This window comes from Erpetoichthys calabaricus, chromosome 8 (assembly GCF_900747795.2).
Source record: "Erpetoichthys calabaricus chromosome 8, fErpCal1.3, whole genome shotgun sequence".
Classification (NCBI taxonomy): domain Eukaryota; kingdom Metazoa; phylum Chordata; class Cladistia; order Polypteriformes; family Polypteridae; genus Erpetoichthys; species Erpetoichthys calabaricus.
Genome location: NC_041401.2, coordinates 91,176,839 through 91,198,364, shown reverse-complemented (window position 1 = coordinate 91,198,364; position 21,526 = coordinate 91,176,839). Strand labels below are relative to the sequence as shown.

Here is a 21,526-nt window from a genome sequence, read left to right as displayed (position 1 = left end):
AATTGCACATCTGTAGGATGATAGAGGAAACCAGAATACCTTGAGGCATAAAAACTGCTCCAGTATGCTATGCCCAAAGTAACTCACTGTTTACTTTAATTATTTTTGAAAGCTGTTGTTTATCTAAATCCTACTGTACATTAGTATCATACTTAGGTGTGAGGCTCTCAGCATATCAATTAAAACTGAAGTGCTGTTATTACTTTGGTGCTACATAATCCTAGTTCTTATCTGCACATTTTAACAAAAGCAAAGTTAAAAATATTTAACCTTAGTAACAGGAAAACAATTATATTTTTAATAATATTAGCATGTGTATTAATTTCTGCAGATTCACAGTGTCATTATGAGTGTAGAGTAGTATATTATAAGGATGATTGGTCTGCTATAAGTATGTGATGGGTTACTGAGCTCCGACTGTGTGGTGTTCGTAGATAATGAAATGCTTTAAGCTTTCACTGTATTTACAAGTGGAATCAGGGCCCGAAACTAATTCTAGTACAGAAATAACCTTTAGTTTTATGTGTGCTTCTGTTTAGAAAAAGTGTGCCTTGGAAAGAGAGAATGTTGCCAAGAGAAGAGTAAAAGAACAGGACAGGAACAAAAAAAAAAACGTTGGTGTGGTACAAGCAAGAGACCAAAATACTGGGGGACAGAAAGCGAATCAAATGACCAAATCCAAAAGCTAGCCCATCACAGGGTGAACACACCTACACACACATGCACACATATACTGGGGCCAATTTAGCATAGCCAGTCCACCTAACATGAATATTTTAGACCATGGAAACATGTAAACTCCACTCAGAAAGGACCTGGAATGTAAACCCAATATCCTCGTTGCGAGGCAGTGGCGTTACCACTGTGCCACTGTACTGCCCCAATTAAAACCCTTCAAAACAAAATAGCATATGAAACCAATGTAGGGCACATACTAAGGCAGTGATATTCCTATCTATTGCCTCTACACATGTTTGTTAATCACTTATTCCAGCCTTCTTTAACCTATGCGGTATTCTGGTATTGTGACAGTTACAAGTATCACTATAGATACCTATATTTGCATTCTTTTTTCTATTATGCTCCAAATTGAATCTTCAAGTGACACTTTTTGTTCTACACAAAAATAAGAAACTAAGAAACTTCATCCAAAGCAGCCTGCCAGACATTCGTTATCTGTTCTCTATCCCAGAAGTGATACTTGTTATTCTGGATGAAGATTCAGACAGCATTTCTAGAGAGTATCGACATATTTCAAGGAATTTACCCTTTGATGATCTCGGAGAATGAATGTATTTTATTTCAGTATGCACAGAGTCCACCATAATTCAATTTAAATGGATTCATTGTTCATGTATATGTTATTTAAAATGTATGCAAGGCAAGTACAACCTTTGGGCGATGTCATCAAGTATCCTAATCACTAGGTCATATGTTTTGGGAATACTCTACACTCAAACCATTTTGGGTAAAAATTTTTGAATACATCTTGGGATGGTCCTGGATATAAAATCACTGTGTTATGAAAAATGTGTTGTGATACTTCATACCACACTACTTACAAGAAGACTCAGCTGGAAGAATCCTAATTCATCTTCTGTTACTTATTGAGAAAGCGATGTTCCTTATTATTTGAAATTGGAAAAATCTGTCCAGACTTTTTTTTGTCTATAGCAATAATTTATTAATGTAAAGTAAGCATGTTAGGCTTGTGCTGATTTTTCTTTATTTTTTTCTCTTTTATTCTACATGAAGTATCAATTCAGATGGGGCTCTCTTGTTATATAACTCTCTGGGTTTGGTGGGAATTATTGAGTATTGAATTTTATGCCTTTTCTTATGAGCAAATTATTGTACTAGATAAGTTTTTTCCCATTGGATTGTGTCCTTTTTTAAAATAAACAGTAAGCAGTGCTGCTGTAATTTCAAAGTTAGATCACAGGCAAGCTTCAATGTTATCTTTTGCAAAAGTTTACTTACATTAGCAGCTTTAGAAGAAAAATGCAAAACGTTTTCTAAGTTGAGGCAGGTAGTCTTCGTGCAGTGCAGCTAGCTTGGTTGCATTCTTTAACTCTTTCATCAACTTGCTTGGACAAACTTTGATATTATCAACTTTTATTGAGGTATGAGGTATGAATATGATCTGACACAGGACTGATCTGGCTACAGGAGGTCTGAGCTTGTAATCAAACTCACGTTTCACAGACGCGGGACATGTTTTGTAAATTAAGAGTTCAAGGTGTTGTATTGCCATTTTACCTGAGTGGTATACAGTAAATGCAGAACCTGTCATGGGCTGAGCTAAAAAAATTATAAAAAATAGCAAAATGGGATTCACAAGTTCATAATGGCTGAATTACCACTGTGGTTCTTTTTATTTTAATAAAAAGGCTTGGCATTCTCTCAGCTAAACAAAGAATGAAGGTAGTTTCTACCACAATACTTAACCACCGGATTAACAATATTTAAAGATGTTTTTGCTCCTAGTTAATTTCAATCAGTTTCAAACTCTGGAGCACTTTCCCCATAGTCCAGTTTGTTTAGACTGATGTAAACTTGCTATTCACACTCTGGTGTGTACCAAAACAACTAGACTGTCAGAGAGACCCTTTTGAAACAGTCATCTCAGCATGGTACCAAGTTAATCCTGAAGCAGCTCACATGAGGTAAAATTCTGATCTGATACAGAGATTACTGTGTGGTATAGGTACAATATGTGTGTGCTGTGGCAACCACACTGCACATTTGCTCCTGGTAATACAAATGTAACATAATTAGCATAAAACAGCTTTCACAGAAACTATCTAATCAGAGTACATCCTTCAGTTTTACAGCCTATCCATCTCTCTTGAGATCAGATATATAATATAATATACAAACTTATATATAATATATAGTATAATATAGTTTATAGTTTATATATAATATAAATATCACTGTGATCTGGTCAATTAAACCACATACAGAGGTAGTGAGGGACCAATACAAATGCACACAGGTATAGAGTCCTGTCAATGCAATCGCTCTTAGGGCGCAGTGTGGACACTGGTGGCACATTAATTTGATACTATGTAGTAAATGTTAATCAGATATTCTAAAATTAAGATTATTAATAAACATTTACAAGTCTAAAGAAAGCAGGCATGAGATGTGAGATGAATTTAATCCAGGTAGTATTTATATAGTAGGTTACTATAGAGTAAATATACAACGCTATCCACTTAAATGAAAAATGCCTAATATGAATATAAACTGAATAAAACTGAAGCACATTGCTGTAGTTCTACAGTGAAGTTTCCAGTCTTCTTTAGAGCTGTCTAAATGAAAAGTGTCCTTTCTGTAACATGCAAATTATTATCAAGTTCTCTTCTGCCTATCAGATGATTTGCGTCCTGCTCAAAGAGCTATGTTTAATAAACAAACCAAACATTACAGGTAAAATTCCATTACAACGAATATCTTTACAACAAAATTTTCGTTACAATGAAGTATTTTTATGGTCCCGATAGCTTCCCCATATGACGCGAGTCTATAGAAATCTCGTTACTACGAAGTACATTCAGCAGATACTTTCATTACAACGAAGTGCCCAAAAGACCTTGAAATGCCTGAATGAATCATCCACAGAGTAGTTAGTTCTGTGGTCACAGCTGAGTTGTGCACAATGATCCCCAAACAGAAACATTGTAATTTTTTTTTCTTTCTTCGAACTTTCCTTGTACTGTTTTTTTTTTTTTTTTTGCTATTTTTGTTTCTTGCCGTTTTCAGTGATACCTTTTGCTTATTGCTCGTGAACATTTGAAAAACATCCATTGGAATTTAACTCATTGTCACCCTCCTATAGAAACGGCAGACACGAATAAACAAAAACAGTTCATATTAGGAAAAAAACTTTACATTTTTGCAGCTCTCAATTGTGGCAAAAAGAAAAAAGACATTGCCAGTGAATTCGGAATTTCGCCATCGACGCTGTCAACTTTCTTGAAAGACCAAGCAAAAAAAAAAAGAAAAATCTCGGGTTGCAAACGTATGTGAACTGCTGCATTTGAAGACGTTGAAAAAGCAGTTTTTATGTGGTTCATAAAGCATACAATGTTCTGAAACATTCCTATTAATGTAGCACTCATTCAAGAAAATGTGAGGTTTGTAAACTCTCTTGGGACCTCCCCCAACTAGACAACACGACGAAGAGAGTCCAGAAGTCCGATCTCCTCGTCTATGGAAGACTGTTTATCTGTTGCTGGGGCAATAGCCGGCTCAAAGCTATGCTGCGTCTCTCAGCTATGCTGCGTCTCTCCGCCAAAGCAAACAGAAAAGATATCGATGGGTGGTGCAAGGTACATTGTAAATGCAGATGACAGGATTACTTGATCACTGATCTGGCCACGACCCTGCCTGACTGCTGTGCCTGTGTATAGCAGAGTGGCAGATCACGCTACATTAAATAAGTGTGCCGTTCCTGTTTCAAGCTGAATAAAGCTTGTTTTGATAAAGTACTGGGACTCAGCCTCGTGTTTTGGGGTGCAAGACAGGGACTTATAGCGCGACCCCGATCTTTTATGATTTGCTTCTGTGTCGCTTCACTGCAGTGCTGTGAGCCTGTTTTTGCCCTGCCCCGGCAACGGACAATCTTCCACAGACGCTGCCATCGCGCTTCAGGATGCACTTCAGTGTGTCGGTCCCGTTGGGTGGGGAGTGGGGGGGGGGGGTCTCAAAAGAGTTCAGAAACCTCACAGTATGAAGAAGAAAAGGATGATTCAGCTCCTGATTGATAAATGTGCTGCCCACAACATGTTTCCGCATTTAGATAATGTTCGCGTTGAATTCCTCCCACCCAATTGCACGGCAGCGCTTCAGCCATTGAATTTGGGCATCATTCACACCCTGAAAGTGAATTATCACAAGGAAATGCTGAGAAAAATTCTTGTCAGCATAACTTTTAGGCAGGAGGAGATTAAAATTAACGCGAAAGAAGCTATTGAAATGATTGCAAATGCCTGGGCACAAGTTAAAGAAAGCACTATAGTAACAAATACAGAATCTCGTTACAGATAAATATTTTTTAGGTCCCTGGGAGTTCATTGTAACAGAATTTTACCTGTATTTCAAAAACAGTGGTGCATAAATACGGCTGATGTTGATCATTTCTAATGATTTTTGCTAGAAATAATTGTTTGCACCCAATGAAAGAAGTTCACAACATACCTATTGGGTTTTTATTGTTATTTCTGATTTGCATGAAAGTTTGCTGTGTGAAATACAACCAGGCTTCCTGGAGGCTGATTCGGAACAAAGCAAATGAACTATGAGTGTGAACCTGCATTAAAGCAATAGTGCTGGACATGTCGCTATCACTTCATTGAACTACAAATTGACAGCAGCTCTTTTGACTCTCACTTGGCTCATTGCTTGGTACTTTTTTGGATTTAGACAAATACAAAACAAGTTAAAAAACGTATTCAAGGCATAACATTCAGGCAACTAAGTTAACTGACATTTTGTAGCTTCTTCATCCTCAAGTCTCTTATTGCATTTTTGTTTATTAAATATTTTTGTAACAGTGTGTCATATTTAAAAATAATGGTGATAATAGAATGTAAATACATGTGTTAGTAGACTACGTTAAATATGTGGATTTTAACACTACTTTTCAATGTCATGTAGTTAAAAATGTAGCTAAAATAGGCTTGTTTGTGGTTGCTTAATAACTTTCATAGACAGCTGGACCTCATTCATGTGATAGAAAAATGGCATTGATTAATGTGAATATCCCACCTGAGTCTGTTGTACGTTATAATGATGAGCAACTCTGTCAGTGCACACAAACTGTAATGCTGGCCTGTCCTTGGTTTTTGAGTCACAATCAGGCTCTTTGAGCACTCAACAAACTGTATACCATAGCACATGCCTAGCGACTCCGATCTTCTATTCACAGGTCAGCTGCACCCCCTTTCTAAGAGAGGTTAGGTGCATGGGCTGATATAGTGCATTGCCACACCCACCACATGACAAACCACCTCAGGATCCCGGATTAGGACCCGAGTACAGCCATGCAATGGGTGACACCTCAGTACCACACTAGTTCAGATGGGATAAAACAGTGTGATTTTTTTTAAGGTGGCTGGAGTGCCAATCCTGCCAACGACCCCCATGTTTTCCCAACAGGTTGGTGGGCCTACTTGGAGGATCTGGACGCAGGTTAATGTCATTCCCAGGATGGAGCAATTGCAGGTTAAGGGTTTACTCAAGGGCCCAACAGAGTGCAATCACTTCTGGTATTTAAGGGATTTAAACCAGCAACCTTCCAATTGCCAGTGCAGATCCCTAGCCTCAGAGCTACCACTCCACCTAAACACTTGGGGTTTGGAGGGTGCATCTCTACTGTGTTATTAATTAGTTCAAACACTGTTTAGCTGCAGGTTAATAACATTAGTTCTTTACTGTAATAATATGAAGATAATATTAGTTGCAGTCAATTCAGTCTTATAATTGCTTTCCTATTCCACTTATTCTAGAGAAGTGACTGTTTTGTACTTTTATGGTTAATGTACCTAAAGCAGCAAGAGAAGCATACTGTTGTATGAGCTGCGTGCACACACGTGCCCTCTGTCTGACTCACTTGCATTCAGCATCTGAGGTGCTGCAGGACGAGTAAAAGTAAAATTTATAAAATATTCAAATAACCGCTGTCAAGGTAAAATTGAAACGGTAAACTGATTTGTAGTTGAAGTCACAGAGACTGCTTCTCTGCTTTAAAATAGACAAGTTCACAAAATCACCAATGCTTTCCTAAGGGATATTTTTAAATTTTAAAAAGCGTGTACATCACAATCTGTTTGAGATATCTCAATGACAATAAGTGTGCCAAATTTCAACAAAACTGGTCCATGGGGAATCAAGTTGTTTTAAGTGGACAGACAGAGTTCTTGCAGTAGGTGCTTTTCGCTTTATATGTGAATGCACCTGAAAATGCCGTAATTCTAATTGATATTTGTGTAGCCTCTCTGTTATGCAATGATGGTGATGAAAATAGCATAGAAATATACCTTCTTTAGCTGTATGTTGAGTCTTAAATGGAGTTCGTTCTTTTTTTATACAAATGTACATATTCAAACATATATGTTAGTGAAGGATTTTCATGGTACTGGTAAAATGTTGTTTAGTAGCTTTGTACACTTCATTGTGCCGTTAAAATGTCATTGTAGATTAGTTGTTTTGTCTGTTCTAGTGTAATCTTTTGCAGGAGAAAATGCCCAGTTGTATCCTATTCCAAGGTGATTATATTCTAGAGGGAAGTAAAAACAAAAACATAGAATTCAATCATTTATTGTGGATTACTGGCATTTTGTGTTTAAATGGGTGTGTATTGGTAGCCTGTGGGATTGCTTGGAACATTTAGTTTATTATTTTGAAAATGTTTCCAGAATTCATTATATTTTATGAGTATCTGAAAAATTACTGGAATTAAATACAATAGGTAATATTTGTGTTTTTTTTCCTTCTGTGCATAATATGACAACAATGTTTTAGTCTGTTTTTATGTAAAATGTTTACAAATTAGTTAGTTGAAGTATATTAATGATTTAATGTAATGTTCAACTATATATTTATCAGTCATTTCTTTTTAAACCTCTGTTGAAAGGTCTGCCACTAACACAACTTCATTGTATTATTGTATACTAAGGGGCCTTTTTGTAAATAAGTAAATACATGAGTATGACGAAAAGAACAATACTTTTAGTATTTAATAATCAGTGTAAATAGAAGTAAATGACACATCACCTTTTGTGTTGTTAAGAGTTTACATTTTCTTTGTGCTTGAATTTCTTCCAAATCAATCTGGTATATTGTGTTTTTGTTAGTCAGTGGCATTCCAAATGCAATTCTACACTGGGCAGGGAAAAAAAGCACAGGGCATGTTTAGATGGTCTAATTCAATTAGATTTTAGACTCTGGAAGGAACTCTTTGAGTAAATGTTTCTACACTAAATTGTACAGATTTGGAGTTCTAGTCAATTTGAAGTGGTAGTCGATTTACAATAAACACTTTCAGCCACTCGACCTGCCCATTGCATTAACCTTGAGGTTCAACAGCTGCTTTTGTTTTCTCACTAATGTAATTTAAATACATGTTAAGCCTCCTTTAGAGAAAGGAATTCAAATTGATGTTTTTTCAGGCTCCAATTCTGAAAAGTCATAATTTTAGACAGTTTTAAAGAACTATACATAAGCAAAGCTATAAAATAACAGTAAGGCAGAAAAAAGGAACAAAGTAAGTTTTTACCACACAATATTGCACTGTTGGAGTACATCCCCAAGATCAGCTCCATATACTGTAAATGGCTAGGATTTCACTTATGGCTTCAATCCGTTTTAGTTTTCCTATTACCTGGTAGTATTTTTAGTATACAAAATTTTTTTTATATGAGTAGCCATAATGCATTCTGTTATTTTCTTTTCTTTTATAGGAAAATGTTCATTTAGATGCAACTCTAGGTGGCATTTGAGCGTGGGCTCAATTATACATTTTGGCAGAGTTGTAATATGCTAAGTGTTATTGGACATTTTTAAGGATGTAACAAACAGAAATGTATACCTTAAAAAATAAATGCTCTATTTTTCGCTGGCATACGGGCACAACAGTGATCATTGGAATCAAGCATGTTAAATGCCTGTAGCATTACTGCTCTTCTTTCTCCTTAATTTTAGGCTTCCCAGCTACAGCCTATGGACCAGTGGCAGCAGCAGCCGTGGCAGCAGCACGAGGCTCAGGTAGGGGGGCCCGTGGACGAGGCGGCTACATGGCATACCCGCAGAACGCAGGGGCAGGTAAACGCTCTGTTGGTATTCTGTGTGGCTGCAGCTGTCCATCATTACTCTTGGTTTGTTTCTCACACATTCATTTTGGGAACCTGAGAAAACTACAAGCAGCGGCCACAAGGCACTACTTGTTCTGAGTATTCAGAACTTGTCACAGCAGCTGCCTTGTTTTGGCCTTTGTGTTTTTGTTGCCTTGGTTAATAACTGCTTTCTCCTTCAGTATCTATTCTGTTTTGTTTTGGTTTGTTTTGTTTTGAGATTTACCTTTTTTTAGCCCCTCTAACAGTAAGAAAATACTCTAAGATGCAGATGGCCAAGCTTAAGATTTTGAATTCACATGTTGTGGGCAGTCAGTACATGCAGTGGGCATTTTTCCCTAATGTAAATGAAAATTACAACAAAAAAAAAATTCTGATTGGTTCACTGAAATGATTACTAAAATATGACAGTGTTTGGCTGTTCTTGATTTCTTTTAAATTAAAGAAGACAGTTTATGACACTGGCAAAAAGCAGAGAAAAAATAGATACACATATAAAAATGCATTTATTTTTCACAAAAATGAGTGGTGACATCAATTTAATTATGAGCAAGCATCAACACTCAAGTGTGATTTACATACAAACTCTTGGTTGCTTCTTTTGATTCTTATTTTGAAATATCTCTGCAGAGTATCCAACCTCTGGGTCTGTAAAGAAGATTCTGGCTAAAGGGGTTTATGCATTTTACATTCAAACTTTGGAAAAATTACTGCCTCTGCTTGTTTTGTATGTGTATTACATATTGCTATCTGGTACATGCCCCAGCCAACATGAGAAATTCAAACATTACTGAGAGAAAAGTCTGAAATGATGGCATGTCAGGTAAGAGGTCATAGTATGCATATAGCAATCCAACTGTCACAGGATCATAGAGATGTATTTTGCACAGTACTAAACTCACATAGTGTACATGGGTATCAGTGCTGAAGTTGTACTTTACAATCATGAGTGAGTGTTCGGTGGCACGGTTATTTTTTTTTTTCTTCCAAACTGGTGCCAGTGCTCCAGAAACATGTTTAAAAAAATAACTGAAAATTCAATGAAAATGTAGGTAGGAGATTTACTGAGGTTTTTTTTTCTTGCAAATCAATGCATTAATAAATATTTACATTTCTTGTCTATAAGTATTATTAAGTGACCAAAAATAAAAGACACTGTTAATCCTTTATAGATGTGAAGAACATCAATAGCATTTCTTAAAAATGACTAGGGCAATCCAAAAACAAACTTAAATCTCTAAAAAATGTCAGTTTGAAGCAGTTTTTTCTGCATTCAGATAACTTACATGTCATTTTTCTTATTCTTCAAATCATTGGTGTCAGTCTAACTACAATATTTTCCTTGTAAGCTAAATTAGTTATTTAAAAAAGTTTCCCCTTATGACAAAATATGTATGGAAGTCTAGTATAAGTGCACTTTCTTAAACTAAAATTCATGTACTTTTATCCCTACATTTCTGAGCCCGTTCCACCCAGATGAGAGCTGTGGGCCATTTCAGGGCGCATTTACACTGTGCCAATATAAAGATGTCAAGAAACGTAACATGCATAAATTGTGGATTGTATCAGGAAGCAGGAATAGTTGGAGATGATGCTTTTAAACTGATCTCATAGTGAGTTAATATAAAAATGGTTTAAATGAATGTGTATTTACAGTATGTACTTGCTTTTAGTGCATACATTTCAAATGTAGTTTGAAAAAGGTGCATATAAAGCATATTAAAGAATGTAAAAAATTAAAGGCAACATAGCTGTTTTTTTCATCTCCTGGTCCCTGATATTCCTGGTCCATGCTCTGACTCCCTGTGGGCATGTAATAAAAGGAGGGAAGGAGAGATTAAATCCAGCACAAAAAGAAAAAACTTTTAAAAGTTACGGTGAAAAGATCTGTGTAACCAAGCTGGTACTAGATAGACAGACATTGTAGATGACAAATATTTTAAGTTTTTTTTTTTTTTTAAGTTATTTTATATATTGTAGTTTACTTCATGAATTAAAATGAAACTTCTCAGAATCTTTGAAACATTCAGCAGTAAACATACCTCTGGAATTTCTTCAAGTTGGTATCAAGTAACATCGACATATTATAATTTTTATTGGTTTTGTATGAGTTAGTATTTCTTATAAAGTAACGTTTGACATTTAATTTTATAAAATTTAAAAAGAATTCATCTTAGTACCCAATTGATACAGTCTACTTATTCAAGTAGCATAAAAGCAATAAATTAAATCCCTATTAATATACTTTATGTATTCTTTAAAGAAAAATTTCATATATACATCACATATTGCACATTTCTCCATTTTGTACTTAAACTCTTACTGGTATTTGCTTAACACTGTGTTGGTCTAAGCTATTATTGAGGATGCCTGAAATGTGGAACCACAGAAGCTATGTGATCATTTCTCCTAATAAAAGAAATAAAGGTGTGATTGGAGGTTAAAAAAAGAAAGAAAAAGAGGAGGAGAGAGATATATTCAGAGAGGATATATGGTCACTCACTCATGATTATAAAGGATACAAATAGGCATTTGACCCTCTCTAAGTCCTTCATATTTCAGGAGGAAGAAAATGAATGAGATGCTAATTAAAGTTCCTCATGTTGATGTTACAGTAAAGCATAAATAAGGTATAATATCCGTTCCATGCAAACTGGCACTGCTTGCAGGGCTACAAAGGATCCCTTTCAAAGATCATCATGTTGTAGTTTGTTCTGTGGCATGTTTAGGAGAGGTAAGGGGTGACTTGCCAGCCACTGATACGGGGCCAAAGTTTTAAGATTTAACTTGAATCTAGCACCATCCTTTGACCGGAGGATGTGTTTTGCCATCAGGTCTGGCCAATTATCCCTTGGCTCACAAGTAGGTTGTTCTGATGTATCAGAGTGATATAGTGCTATTTAACAATCCAGTTCCGTGCCTGAACTCATTAAAGTCTATAATTGGGTATAATGAACGTTTTTTATGCTAGATTGTATTATATATAACCATACATTTAACATTCACTCATGCTGGCCAGTTAAAGAAAAGCCTTGGGTCCTGATGCACAACATCAGTTAAAATACTAAAAACAAAAAAAAAAAAAAAAATGAGTAAACACAGTTTATAAACTGCCCTAAAGAAAGAAGCTGCACACTTTACTTATGTAACATACTTGTGAGCAGCTATTTATTCTCAGAAAACAAGTGCAAGACCCTCTGGTTATAGCCATGTTTGTGCATGTATCATGGCCCCCAACTCACTACTTTCAGAACCTGGAGTATCTAGCAGTCGGCTCAATCAGGAGTGACATCACATTGCCATGGGGACCAGAGTGCTTGGTGACCCCTGTGCAGCTGCACCATGGCAACTGAAGTCATGCTGATCAAGTCAATTGTAGCACTAGCAACCTACTTCAGGACCTCTGGGCTGGCCTTTAAGCATGGCAGCCTGGCTCCAAATGAAGGATGGTCAGAGTCAGCAGTTCTGTTTTTGTTGTTTTTCTCTTGCTTGGTTGGGACTGCTGTGAGAGCGAGTGTCTGAGTCTCAAACACTCGGATCTACGTACCTCCTCTCAATCTCTCTTCTGAGCGTGTTCAGCGTGAAGGTTTGTCCACACTGTTTAATCCTATCTCTTAATGTCCAGCTTCCTGTCAGTAGCAGCTGGTTGCATGTTTTTTATGCCTGTATCAGACAAACCAACAGTTTCAAAGAAACAAACTCATAATCTTTTTATTGCGAGATGTCTATTTTAGTTTTTTTTATGTACATTTTATTTTTCAATTTGATGTTTTTATTAGTTTTGATTTTTTTTTCTCCTTCCCTCTCCTTTTTATTTAAAGACAAAGAAACACTTATTTGTCCCGTAAACATCTCACATTTCCCCACCTCTGCCTGTTACTAGATTGTATGTATCTGTGGAACTGAACTACGTGCATGCATTGTAGTAGTTGCAATGGTAGCAAGTAGATGTAGATTTTAATAGAGTTATCTTCTGTTACACTGCAGGTTGTTAGACTTGTACTGTTTCAGCTCACAACCTGTTTCTGTAGGTTGGAGAAGGAATTAGTGCTGGGTCTTTTCATAGGGGAACAAATTCTGAATTTGTGGTCAAATGTGTTTCTCATGAACCACATCCAAAGGCACAAGTATGGTCTCTTCTAGTTTTATGCTAATCGACACCCATACTTGATTAATAAAAAAGGTAGATCACCCTGATCTTTGACACAAAAGATTTTTATAGTTTAATGTAGATGTTTTAATCCATAGCCATAATGAACATCTCCACAAGGATCACAACAATAAACTCATTGCAAGGGACAGGGAGGCCATTAAAAAACAGCGTTACAGTTTAAGTGGTTCCTGTTTTGAAGAATTATGCTTTGTACAGGTAACACAGAGCATCAAGTTTGATCCTCTCTAAATTTATTCCTGTATTTATATGTAGATTCTGGCTTTCTTAATGAGGGCTGCTTACTCATTTTTCATAGCTTTTAGAGTGTGGTGTCCAGAAGCGGTGCTTTTCAGAAGTCATTGTTTCAACTATTGGAACTCTGAGCATGCTTTTGTAACCATTTTAATTTAGAGTTTATTGTGTGTGGTGCTCCATTCTAAAAAGGCCATGAGATTTACAGCTTAGAAAACAAACTCAGTAACAGGAAAGCCGGGAGAAAATGCATGATTTTATTTTAAGTAATTGCTGGACTGTACTGCAGCAGCAAAGTACTTTCAGAAATAGTGGTGTACTATTGTGTGGACAACTACAGGATAATGTAATAATCGATATGATGATATCTTGAGCAAATTATCTCTGTTTGTAGGATACAGAATTGCATATAAAATTCAGGATTTGTCATTAATTTTGAAAGAGGGGAAGCACCATTTGGAATAAATCATCTGTTAAAATTCATTAGCAAAGCCTCTCTGAGCAGAAAATGACAAAGCATTAAATACTGTATGGATTATTTATGAAATGTCGGTGCTCTGCAAGGAGGAGGTCTGGTGCTGTTAATTAGTCCTCTATTCAGTCTGAAAGACGGTTAAAAATGTAAAGTGAAAGATACTTGAGGTTAAGAGAGCTTGTAATTTAAAAAAAGACATAGGTGGAAATGGAAACACTAATTACTACTGTTCTGAAATTCAGAGCTAATCGGGGAACCTTGCTTGACAAGTTTATTGACATTCTCCATGAAGTGAAGAGAACTGTTGTGCTAAATGCAGAGTCGTGGCATTGAACGTTTATACACATTTCTAACCTCTTCTACGGCTTGGAAAAGAAAAATTAATCAGAGCTCTAAAACTGCCCATGTAACATGTCTATAGAGTTTTGTTTTCGAGTCCTATTTCCAAAGAAACCTGGAGAATTGAAGGGGTCATGTAGATGCTCACGTTTGCTCTGTTTGATCAATTATCTCAAGTTCTGTGAAGATGGCAGAGTAGATTCAACAAAGCCTTACATTAATCAAATGCAAAAGAGCAATTTAGAGCTGACAAGGTCTATCGGCAGATTTGTAAATAGTAGACCCTTTTGTAGTTTAGTTTTTTCATATTACAGCTAAGGGACAGAAATGTATTTTTATACCCATGTGTCAGATTTAGCAGATAAAAAATATTAAATACCATTTTTCAGGCAGTTTAATTGCAGTAAAGATAAATTTAGTAATGCTACTGCCACTGTGGACCGTCAGCTTTTTTTAAACTCCTTGAACTTTGTAATTGTTGTCTTTACACTTTGGGTTGACCTTTAAAATAAACACTCCAATTACAGACCACTGTTAACCTTAGCTGGCTTGTGTGCATTAGTTAAATCTTCTATATTTACAAGTACAGTGTATGGATAGTTATATCCAATCTTTCATTTTGTGAAGCAACAACATACTGGCTCAAGACATGTCCATAAGACAGTTCTCTCTAAAAGTATTTAATACAAGTATTATTTTATATTTTTTATTATTTTTATCAGATTGTTTTATTCTATGGAATCAAGTTGTGCTGTGCAGTAGGTTTCACTCGGTTCTCAGTTAATTGTTTTAGAACAGTTTATATACTTATTGGGCAGAGTGTATGGACTGGCATCCCATCCGGGTTGATTGGTAGTGCCTTTGCGAGATAAGAGTGCAGAATTGGCGTAAACCAGTGGAGAATTTTCTGTCAGGGCAATAAGTTAACCCCCAGGAAACTAGGTAGAAGCATACTTTTAATTTCCTCAAGCTGGGCTACATGGGGTATGTAGTTGGGAGTGTTTGGCCATTGGAAGGAACTCTTAGTGAACAGCTTCCTTGCCCTCATACCTCTAGCCCAGAAGAGCCTCTGGGTTACACTTACTGCATACCAGAAATATTCGAAGTTTTTAACTTTAAAAGAGTTGGGGGAATCAGTCAGGAGAGAAGGAAGACAACCCTTTTGTGGAGAAGAGGAGAGAAGGAAGCCATAAAGTGTCTTTTGTATTAACAAGTACTGTATCTTCTGGAGTCTAATTAGAAAGAATTTTGTTAAATAAAAGAAGTTATTTGAACTGGAAATCAGAAACTTGTGGTCTGGGTTTTGAGATGTTAGACCACCCTATTAGCCGAAGTAGTTAATAAAGGATTCTGTACTCATGATAGGTGCACACTGTACCACAATGAATGACAATGCCACTACCACCACTCGAATATTAGTTTTTATTTCAGTTTTGCTTTTTTGTTAGGATTATTTTCAGTGTTCACACCAGATTTTTCTGGACACTGCCAGTTCCTCACAAATTAAAGACACATTATCCGTTTATCTCTCTGCTTAATATACCCAGTTTATGGTTTTATCTTTGGACTTCAATGGACCTCTCAGTCATCACTACATCCATTAAATGGACAAGGAGGTCACAAAATAGATGATTATATAATTAATAATAAAAAGTACACATTTATGAAAACTATATAGTATTTGACATTAATCTTCATAGCTTTCCAGATAAATGTTCACGGTTTTCCTGTATAAGTAAACTACATTGTCAATCTATACTAATAAAAGGCAAAGCCCTCACTGACTCACTCATCACTAATTCTCCAACTTCCCGTGTAGGTAGAAAGCTGAAATTTGGCAGGCTCATTCCTTACAGCTTACTTACAAAAGTTAAGCAGGTCTCATTTCGAAATTCTACGTGTAACGGTCATAACGGTCGACAACGTTCACCATGTTAAACTTTCTTATTTATGGCCCCATCTTCACGAAATTTGGTAGGCGGCTTCCCTGCGCTAACTGAAACCGATGTATGTACTTATTTTGGTGGTATGATGCCACTGTCAGCCGCCATATTGAACTTTCCCACGGTATTTGTTACTTATGGGCCCATCTTCAAGAAATTTGGTACGCGGGTTCCCAACGCTAACTGAATCCTACTTACGTACATATATACAGTACGTCCATAGCCTGCAGCTCGGTCGCCGTGTGAGGCGGTGTTGGGTCCCCCATCCCCACGCCTCCCACGTAGTTGGATGCCTGTCTATATAAGGCCGTCCGTCGCTCCAGTCTCTTCATTCTCTTCCTTGCTTCACCACGGTATTCATGTCTCCCCACTGATAACTGCAGCCTTTTTATTTAATCCACGGCTTCTCCGCTGTTTTATTGTTCGTTTATTACGATTATAGTTATTGTGTAGGTATTTTAGACTTAGTTTACATTGTTCAAGTACCCATTTCCTTTATCGTTCCAACCGTACCCCCATTAACATGTCTATCGAGGTGATCACCATCGATCAAACAACTGTCACTTATCGAGTGGTTTCCATGCCCTGAGATGGTGACTGCTTTTTACATTCTCTGTGTTACATATTGCTTGGCCATATTAGGCTCACTCTTGATATCCGGAGGAACATTGTGTCTTATGTATTGAATGACTGGGACAGGTTCAAGGTGTGGACTGATGACGGTACAGAAGAGAATTATACTACACAGAAGCACTATAAGAGTGAAATACTTAAGCCCTTCACCTATGGTTCTGCATGTGAGTTGATGGCTGCCGCTGAATTGTTCAGTTGTCGCTTTCAAGTGTACCGAAATGGCCAAATATTTTACACCTTTGGACAACCGCCAATGCCTCTTAAACATCTTAGATTCATAGGTGACAATTTAAGTAGTGGACACTTTGATGTTTATGAATGTTTAAACTCTCAAAAGCTGGATGCAAAGTTATCGATGAAACCCATTTCAATTCAAATGCCTCCAATTTCCAGTAAGGCTGTGCTTCGCAATGACAATTAATAAGTCTCAGGGACAGACCCTACAAAAGGTTGGCATTGATTTGAGGCAAGATTGCTTTTCACATGGCCAACTATACGTTGCATGCTCAAGAGTAAGCTCAGCGCACAGCTTGGTCATATTACAACCGGAGGGCCGAACTGACAACGTAGTATACAAAGATCCTTAACAAATAATTACTGGTATATTTTCCCTCAGTTTAAAAAGGTTTACTTTTCTTCTTAATAAAAATTTTAAAGCCGTACTTCGCCGCTGCGAAGTGCGGGTATTTTGCTAGTATGCTGGTAAATGAAGGCAGGACAGACGACTGTCCCAGCCAGGTTGGTTAACGTTATCTTTACTGGTTGGAAGGACAGAGGGAGACTGCTTCACAAAATGTATTGTCACAAAAAAGTATTCCCCATTATGCTGCATTGTGGTGCAGCATTCTATTAGCCAGTGAAAGCTCTGTGAAGAAGCTGTCTGTTGTTACAGTCCTGCCTTTGTCCAGTCTGATAGCAGTCACGGGACATCGTATCTTTGATTGCCGGTACAACAAATAGTTCTTAGCAGGCATCAGCCACAGCGCTGCTCTTATGAAAAGAATGGAGATAAATGCCATCAACTCAGACAGGGAGAGTCAAGTTCGTTGTGACACGTGAACGTCACTGATAGAATAAAACTGAATAATAAAAAAACAAATGCTAATTATTACAAGGAGCCAAAATTTACACCAGGTGGTACAGACTCAAATCAAATGTATGTTTTTATTATATTATAGTAATAATAATAGCAGCTCACTACTCAAAATGCGGAGCGCCTGGTCTCAAACCTCAAACCCAGGACCTACGGGTTATAAGGCAACAGTTCTTACCTCTGCACCATTCAAGAATATGTGTAACCTCCCTGTCGATTGACAGCCACATGTTAATTGAATGCTTTTTTTTTTTCTTTGGCTATATCTATATATATATAAAATCCCTATGTGCGTCCAGGTGTCCGTGTGTGGGTGTCTTCTGGTGAAGTGCACATGCGCGGGGCACGGTGCTATGCGCGATATTACTGTCAGAGAAAGTTAGAGGCATTTTACGGAAATACAAACCAGTATTACTGCAAGAGGAAATTAAAGGTACACAATACAGTGACACATATTACAGCCACATACAAGCCAGTATTACTGTCAGAGGAGATTAAAGGCTTACCGCCAGAGAAAATTAAAGGTATATTATGGACGTACGGACGTATATTACGGACGTACAAGCCAGCGGACGTACAAGACGGTATCCTTCAATAATGGCGCGCACAAAAAGCAAGCCTCAAAAGGACGACCTCAATTGGGCGCAGCGAATAAAGGCGCGCGTAAATAAAGATCTGCACCTGTTGCTCTTCACATATTCCAGAGCCATTTGAACTAAATTATCTACGCGCCCTTATTGAATAGAGCCGTACAAGACAGTATTACTGTCACAGAAAATTAAAGACACACAATACACGGCGGCAGCCCACGAAGAACGGTCAGCTCAGCAAGTAAACATCAACAAAAGAAAGGCTGAAAGAAAGAAAAATACGACCAACAAAAAGAATGAGGTCAAAGTCCCTTGCCATTTAATATAGACTGTTCCTACTAATGTTTATGCACTACTGTTCTAGCGCCTGTTATTGTAACAGGCTAAATGACTAGTTCTTAAATAAAAGCGCACGTGTTTATTTGATATTTGGACTAAAGTCTTCACACATTATACACTTCAAGTCATTATTAGTATAACATGGAAAAAGTTTCTGCTTTAGGTATGCGTTCAGCATTTCTTGCATTTCTCACATTTCCTTTCATCCTACACTTACCCACATCTTTGTAGACACGGAACACACATGAAATGCTTGTGTTCCAAATAACGATATACTGTATTATTTACCCTATACAACTCCAGGAACCTCACACGCAGATAAGGCGTCTTGGCTTGAGCTGGGAGAGTTGAGCTCTGTCAAGGCGTGGTAAGGGACAACAGGCTGCTTGTTGCTTGTGCTGATCGACACATTTACAAAACAAAAGACGCTGATAGAGAGGTGCGAAGGGATTTAAGGTGGGCCGGGATTATGAGTTTTTTCGTAGGCTTCAGGAATTCTAGTGTTAAAAGCATTGCCTAAATTGGCACGTGGTGGCTCAATGTTTTCATAGAGAGTAGATTACAAATCAAGTCATGCTAAAATGGTTGATGTCCTACTGTTAGCTTATGGTTTTGGAGGTATGTAACTAATTGTAGCTCATATTTCTAATATATGACATTTTTGAAAGAAGAATCTATTGTAGAGTTAAATTATCTGTTGAAGTCTGAAGGTAGAATTGTTGGACGCTTTCGACCAGGATGAAGAGCAGCTTTGGAGTTTTCCTGATAAATTACAGAGTGGGAGAAATACTGAGTAATTATAATGTGTGGATAATGCAGTCGTGAGGTTGTTTTTAGTGGAACATAAATCCGATTATAAATTTGTTCACTCTGTGCTTACAGAGTGATGCACACCTAATTCACTTCTAGATAAGTGACTTTTTTCTGCTTTTTATTTTTATGGCTAACCTACATCAAGCAGCAGCAAATGAGCTAGTGTACCAGAAGTGAGGTTTGCACTCTCCTCTCTTCTGGGGTTTGACTGACTTATATTGAGGATCTATTTTCTGGCAGGAGTAACTGTTGGATGACTGAAAAAGAAAGATGTGCATGTTGAACTGACCAGGCTCAAGGTAAATTTAAAATAGTAATCTAATCTGTACTAGAGCTTCTGTCCAACGTGCTTCTCAGTGGGAGATTTGAAGTTTTAAAACTTTGTACAGGACACTCTATTTAACATATCTCAATTAAAATTAAACTTTCTTGAGAAATTTCTTGAAAGAATGAGTGTGACAAATTTCAACTAAACTGGTCCATTGGGAACTAAGTTCTTCCTTGCAATATGGACAGACAGATGTGGCAACTGCAATAGTTGCATTAATGGACTAAAAAAGGCACGTTACTGGTAAATGTGAACACTAATTACTATGTTTGGTGAGTAGCCTAATAAGGGACTCTCTTTTAGTTATTCATATTAAAAGATATGGTGTGTCTTCACATATATACAGTATATGTTAATTAGCAAGTGCTCTGTTATAAAGATTACAATTATTAGAAGATCAGAACCTTATTTGAAAGTTGCAGGTATATGTGTTTAGCTTAGGGATAAAACATTGAGTGGCGAAATTGACATGGCTGTGGCAGTTTCAGTTGACAGAGGGGTTCTACTATTTTCCTATTAACAAGCAAGACAGCTGAAGAGTGACTGAAACACTTTAGAAATATGTGGTGGCCCAAGTGTTAGTGGCACAGATCTAATCTGTTGCCTGTTTCATCAAGTCAAGTTTTTGATCACATTCCCTTTTTATCAAACGGCCAAATGAACTCGAATAAACAGAAAAATGGGTTTTATTTTATTACTTTGACAACAAAGATTTGTTTGCTCAAAAGAATTGAATTTGTTAGTACTTACAGGGACGTTTAATTAATCAAGAAATAAAATATTACAGTGATTTGTGAGTAACCGTTAATGTGTTTTCACAGTTTTATGAAGCACACAGTGGCAGTATAACAACAGTACAACAGATTGTTGGCCATTTTAGTTTAGTGTTTATTTTGATCAATAACCTTGCCTATGATAGGGGCTTCTTAAAATGAATGTGAACAATCTTGAAAGTTAACTGAAGTAGTTGTGAAAAACTGAGAGTTACTTTATCAGAATGGAAAATTAAAACTAATGAAAGTATTTTTTGTACATTTGCCATTGCTGGCTTTAACTTTTTTTCTTCAAGGACGTGAAATCCGTGAGATATGGACATTTTTCTGTAAAGTTTTGCCATATTAACAAATGAGACTTGAACAAGGTTTTGTGTAGTGTTTGCTGAAGGAGTACAATAATCAAGTAGTCTGGAAAATCCTGTTTTCCTGTTGCTTATCATTTTGCCTGGAGAAGAGAAATAAGTTATTGCAGTTATTAATATCTGTAACTCTAAATGATGTTGCTGTAGATACAGAGACCACTTGTTTATAAACGATATCTAGCCAGTTACAGCAGGATATAAATATATGGAACATTTGTGTGTACACCATCATTTATATTAATAAACAGTCCCAACAAAACGATTTGAAGTATTTGGGGATAGTTTAGTTGAGGATTGACATGGGAGTAAAAAAATTATTACAGGGATTTGAGAAAAACTGTTCTGGTGGTGGTTGTTTACAATATGGTGTGGCACCAAAATAGTTCTTTGTCCTAACATGCAGTAGTGCGCTTCCCTCAAAGCAATGCACTCATCACCATCAATTTGGCTTCACTAATTAAATTTGGATTACTTTTTGTCAAAATAAAAAAGCTTAGTTCTGTGGGACTTTTGATACAGTGGGAATGTTGTGTGCAAGTCTTCTGATTTCCAACTAAAAATTGAGTTGTGTA

At 36.9% G+C, this 21,526-nt stretch overlaps 1 protein-coding gene across 10 annotated transcripts in view; it reads left to right on the top strand.

The window, feature by feature from the left end:
• Positions 1–21,526, top strand: part of msi2b (musashi RNA-binding protein 2b) — a 632,499-nt gene that overhangs the window by 563,016 nt on the left and 47,957 nt on the right. For 4 of the 10 annotated variants that reach the window (XM_051931154.1, XM_051931153.1, XM_051931151.1 and 1 more), the window contains exon 11: positions 8,710–8,772. The exons of 2 other annotated variants lie outside the window; for them this stretch is intronic. In XM_051931154.1, coding sequence (XP_051787114.1) covers positions 8,710–8,772 — 63 coding nt within the window. Of the gene's footprint in view, positions 1–8,709; positions 8,830–21,526 lie in introns of all 10 variants that reach the window. 4 more of the 10 variants (XM_051931150.1, XM_051931149.1, XM_051931148.1 and 1 more) reach the window with 1 other exon arrangement.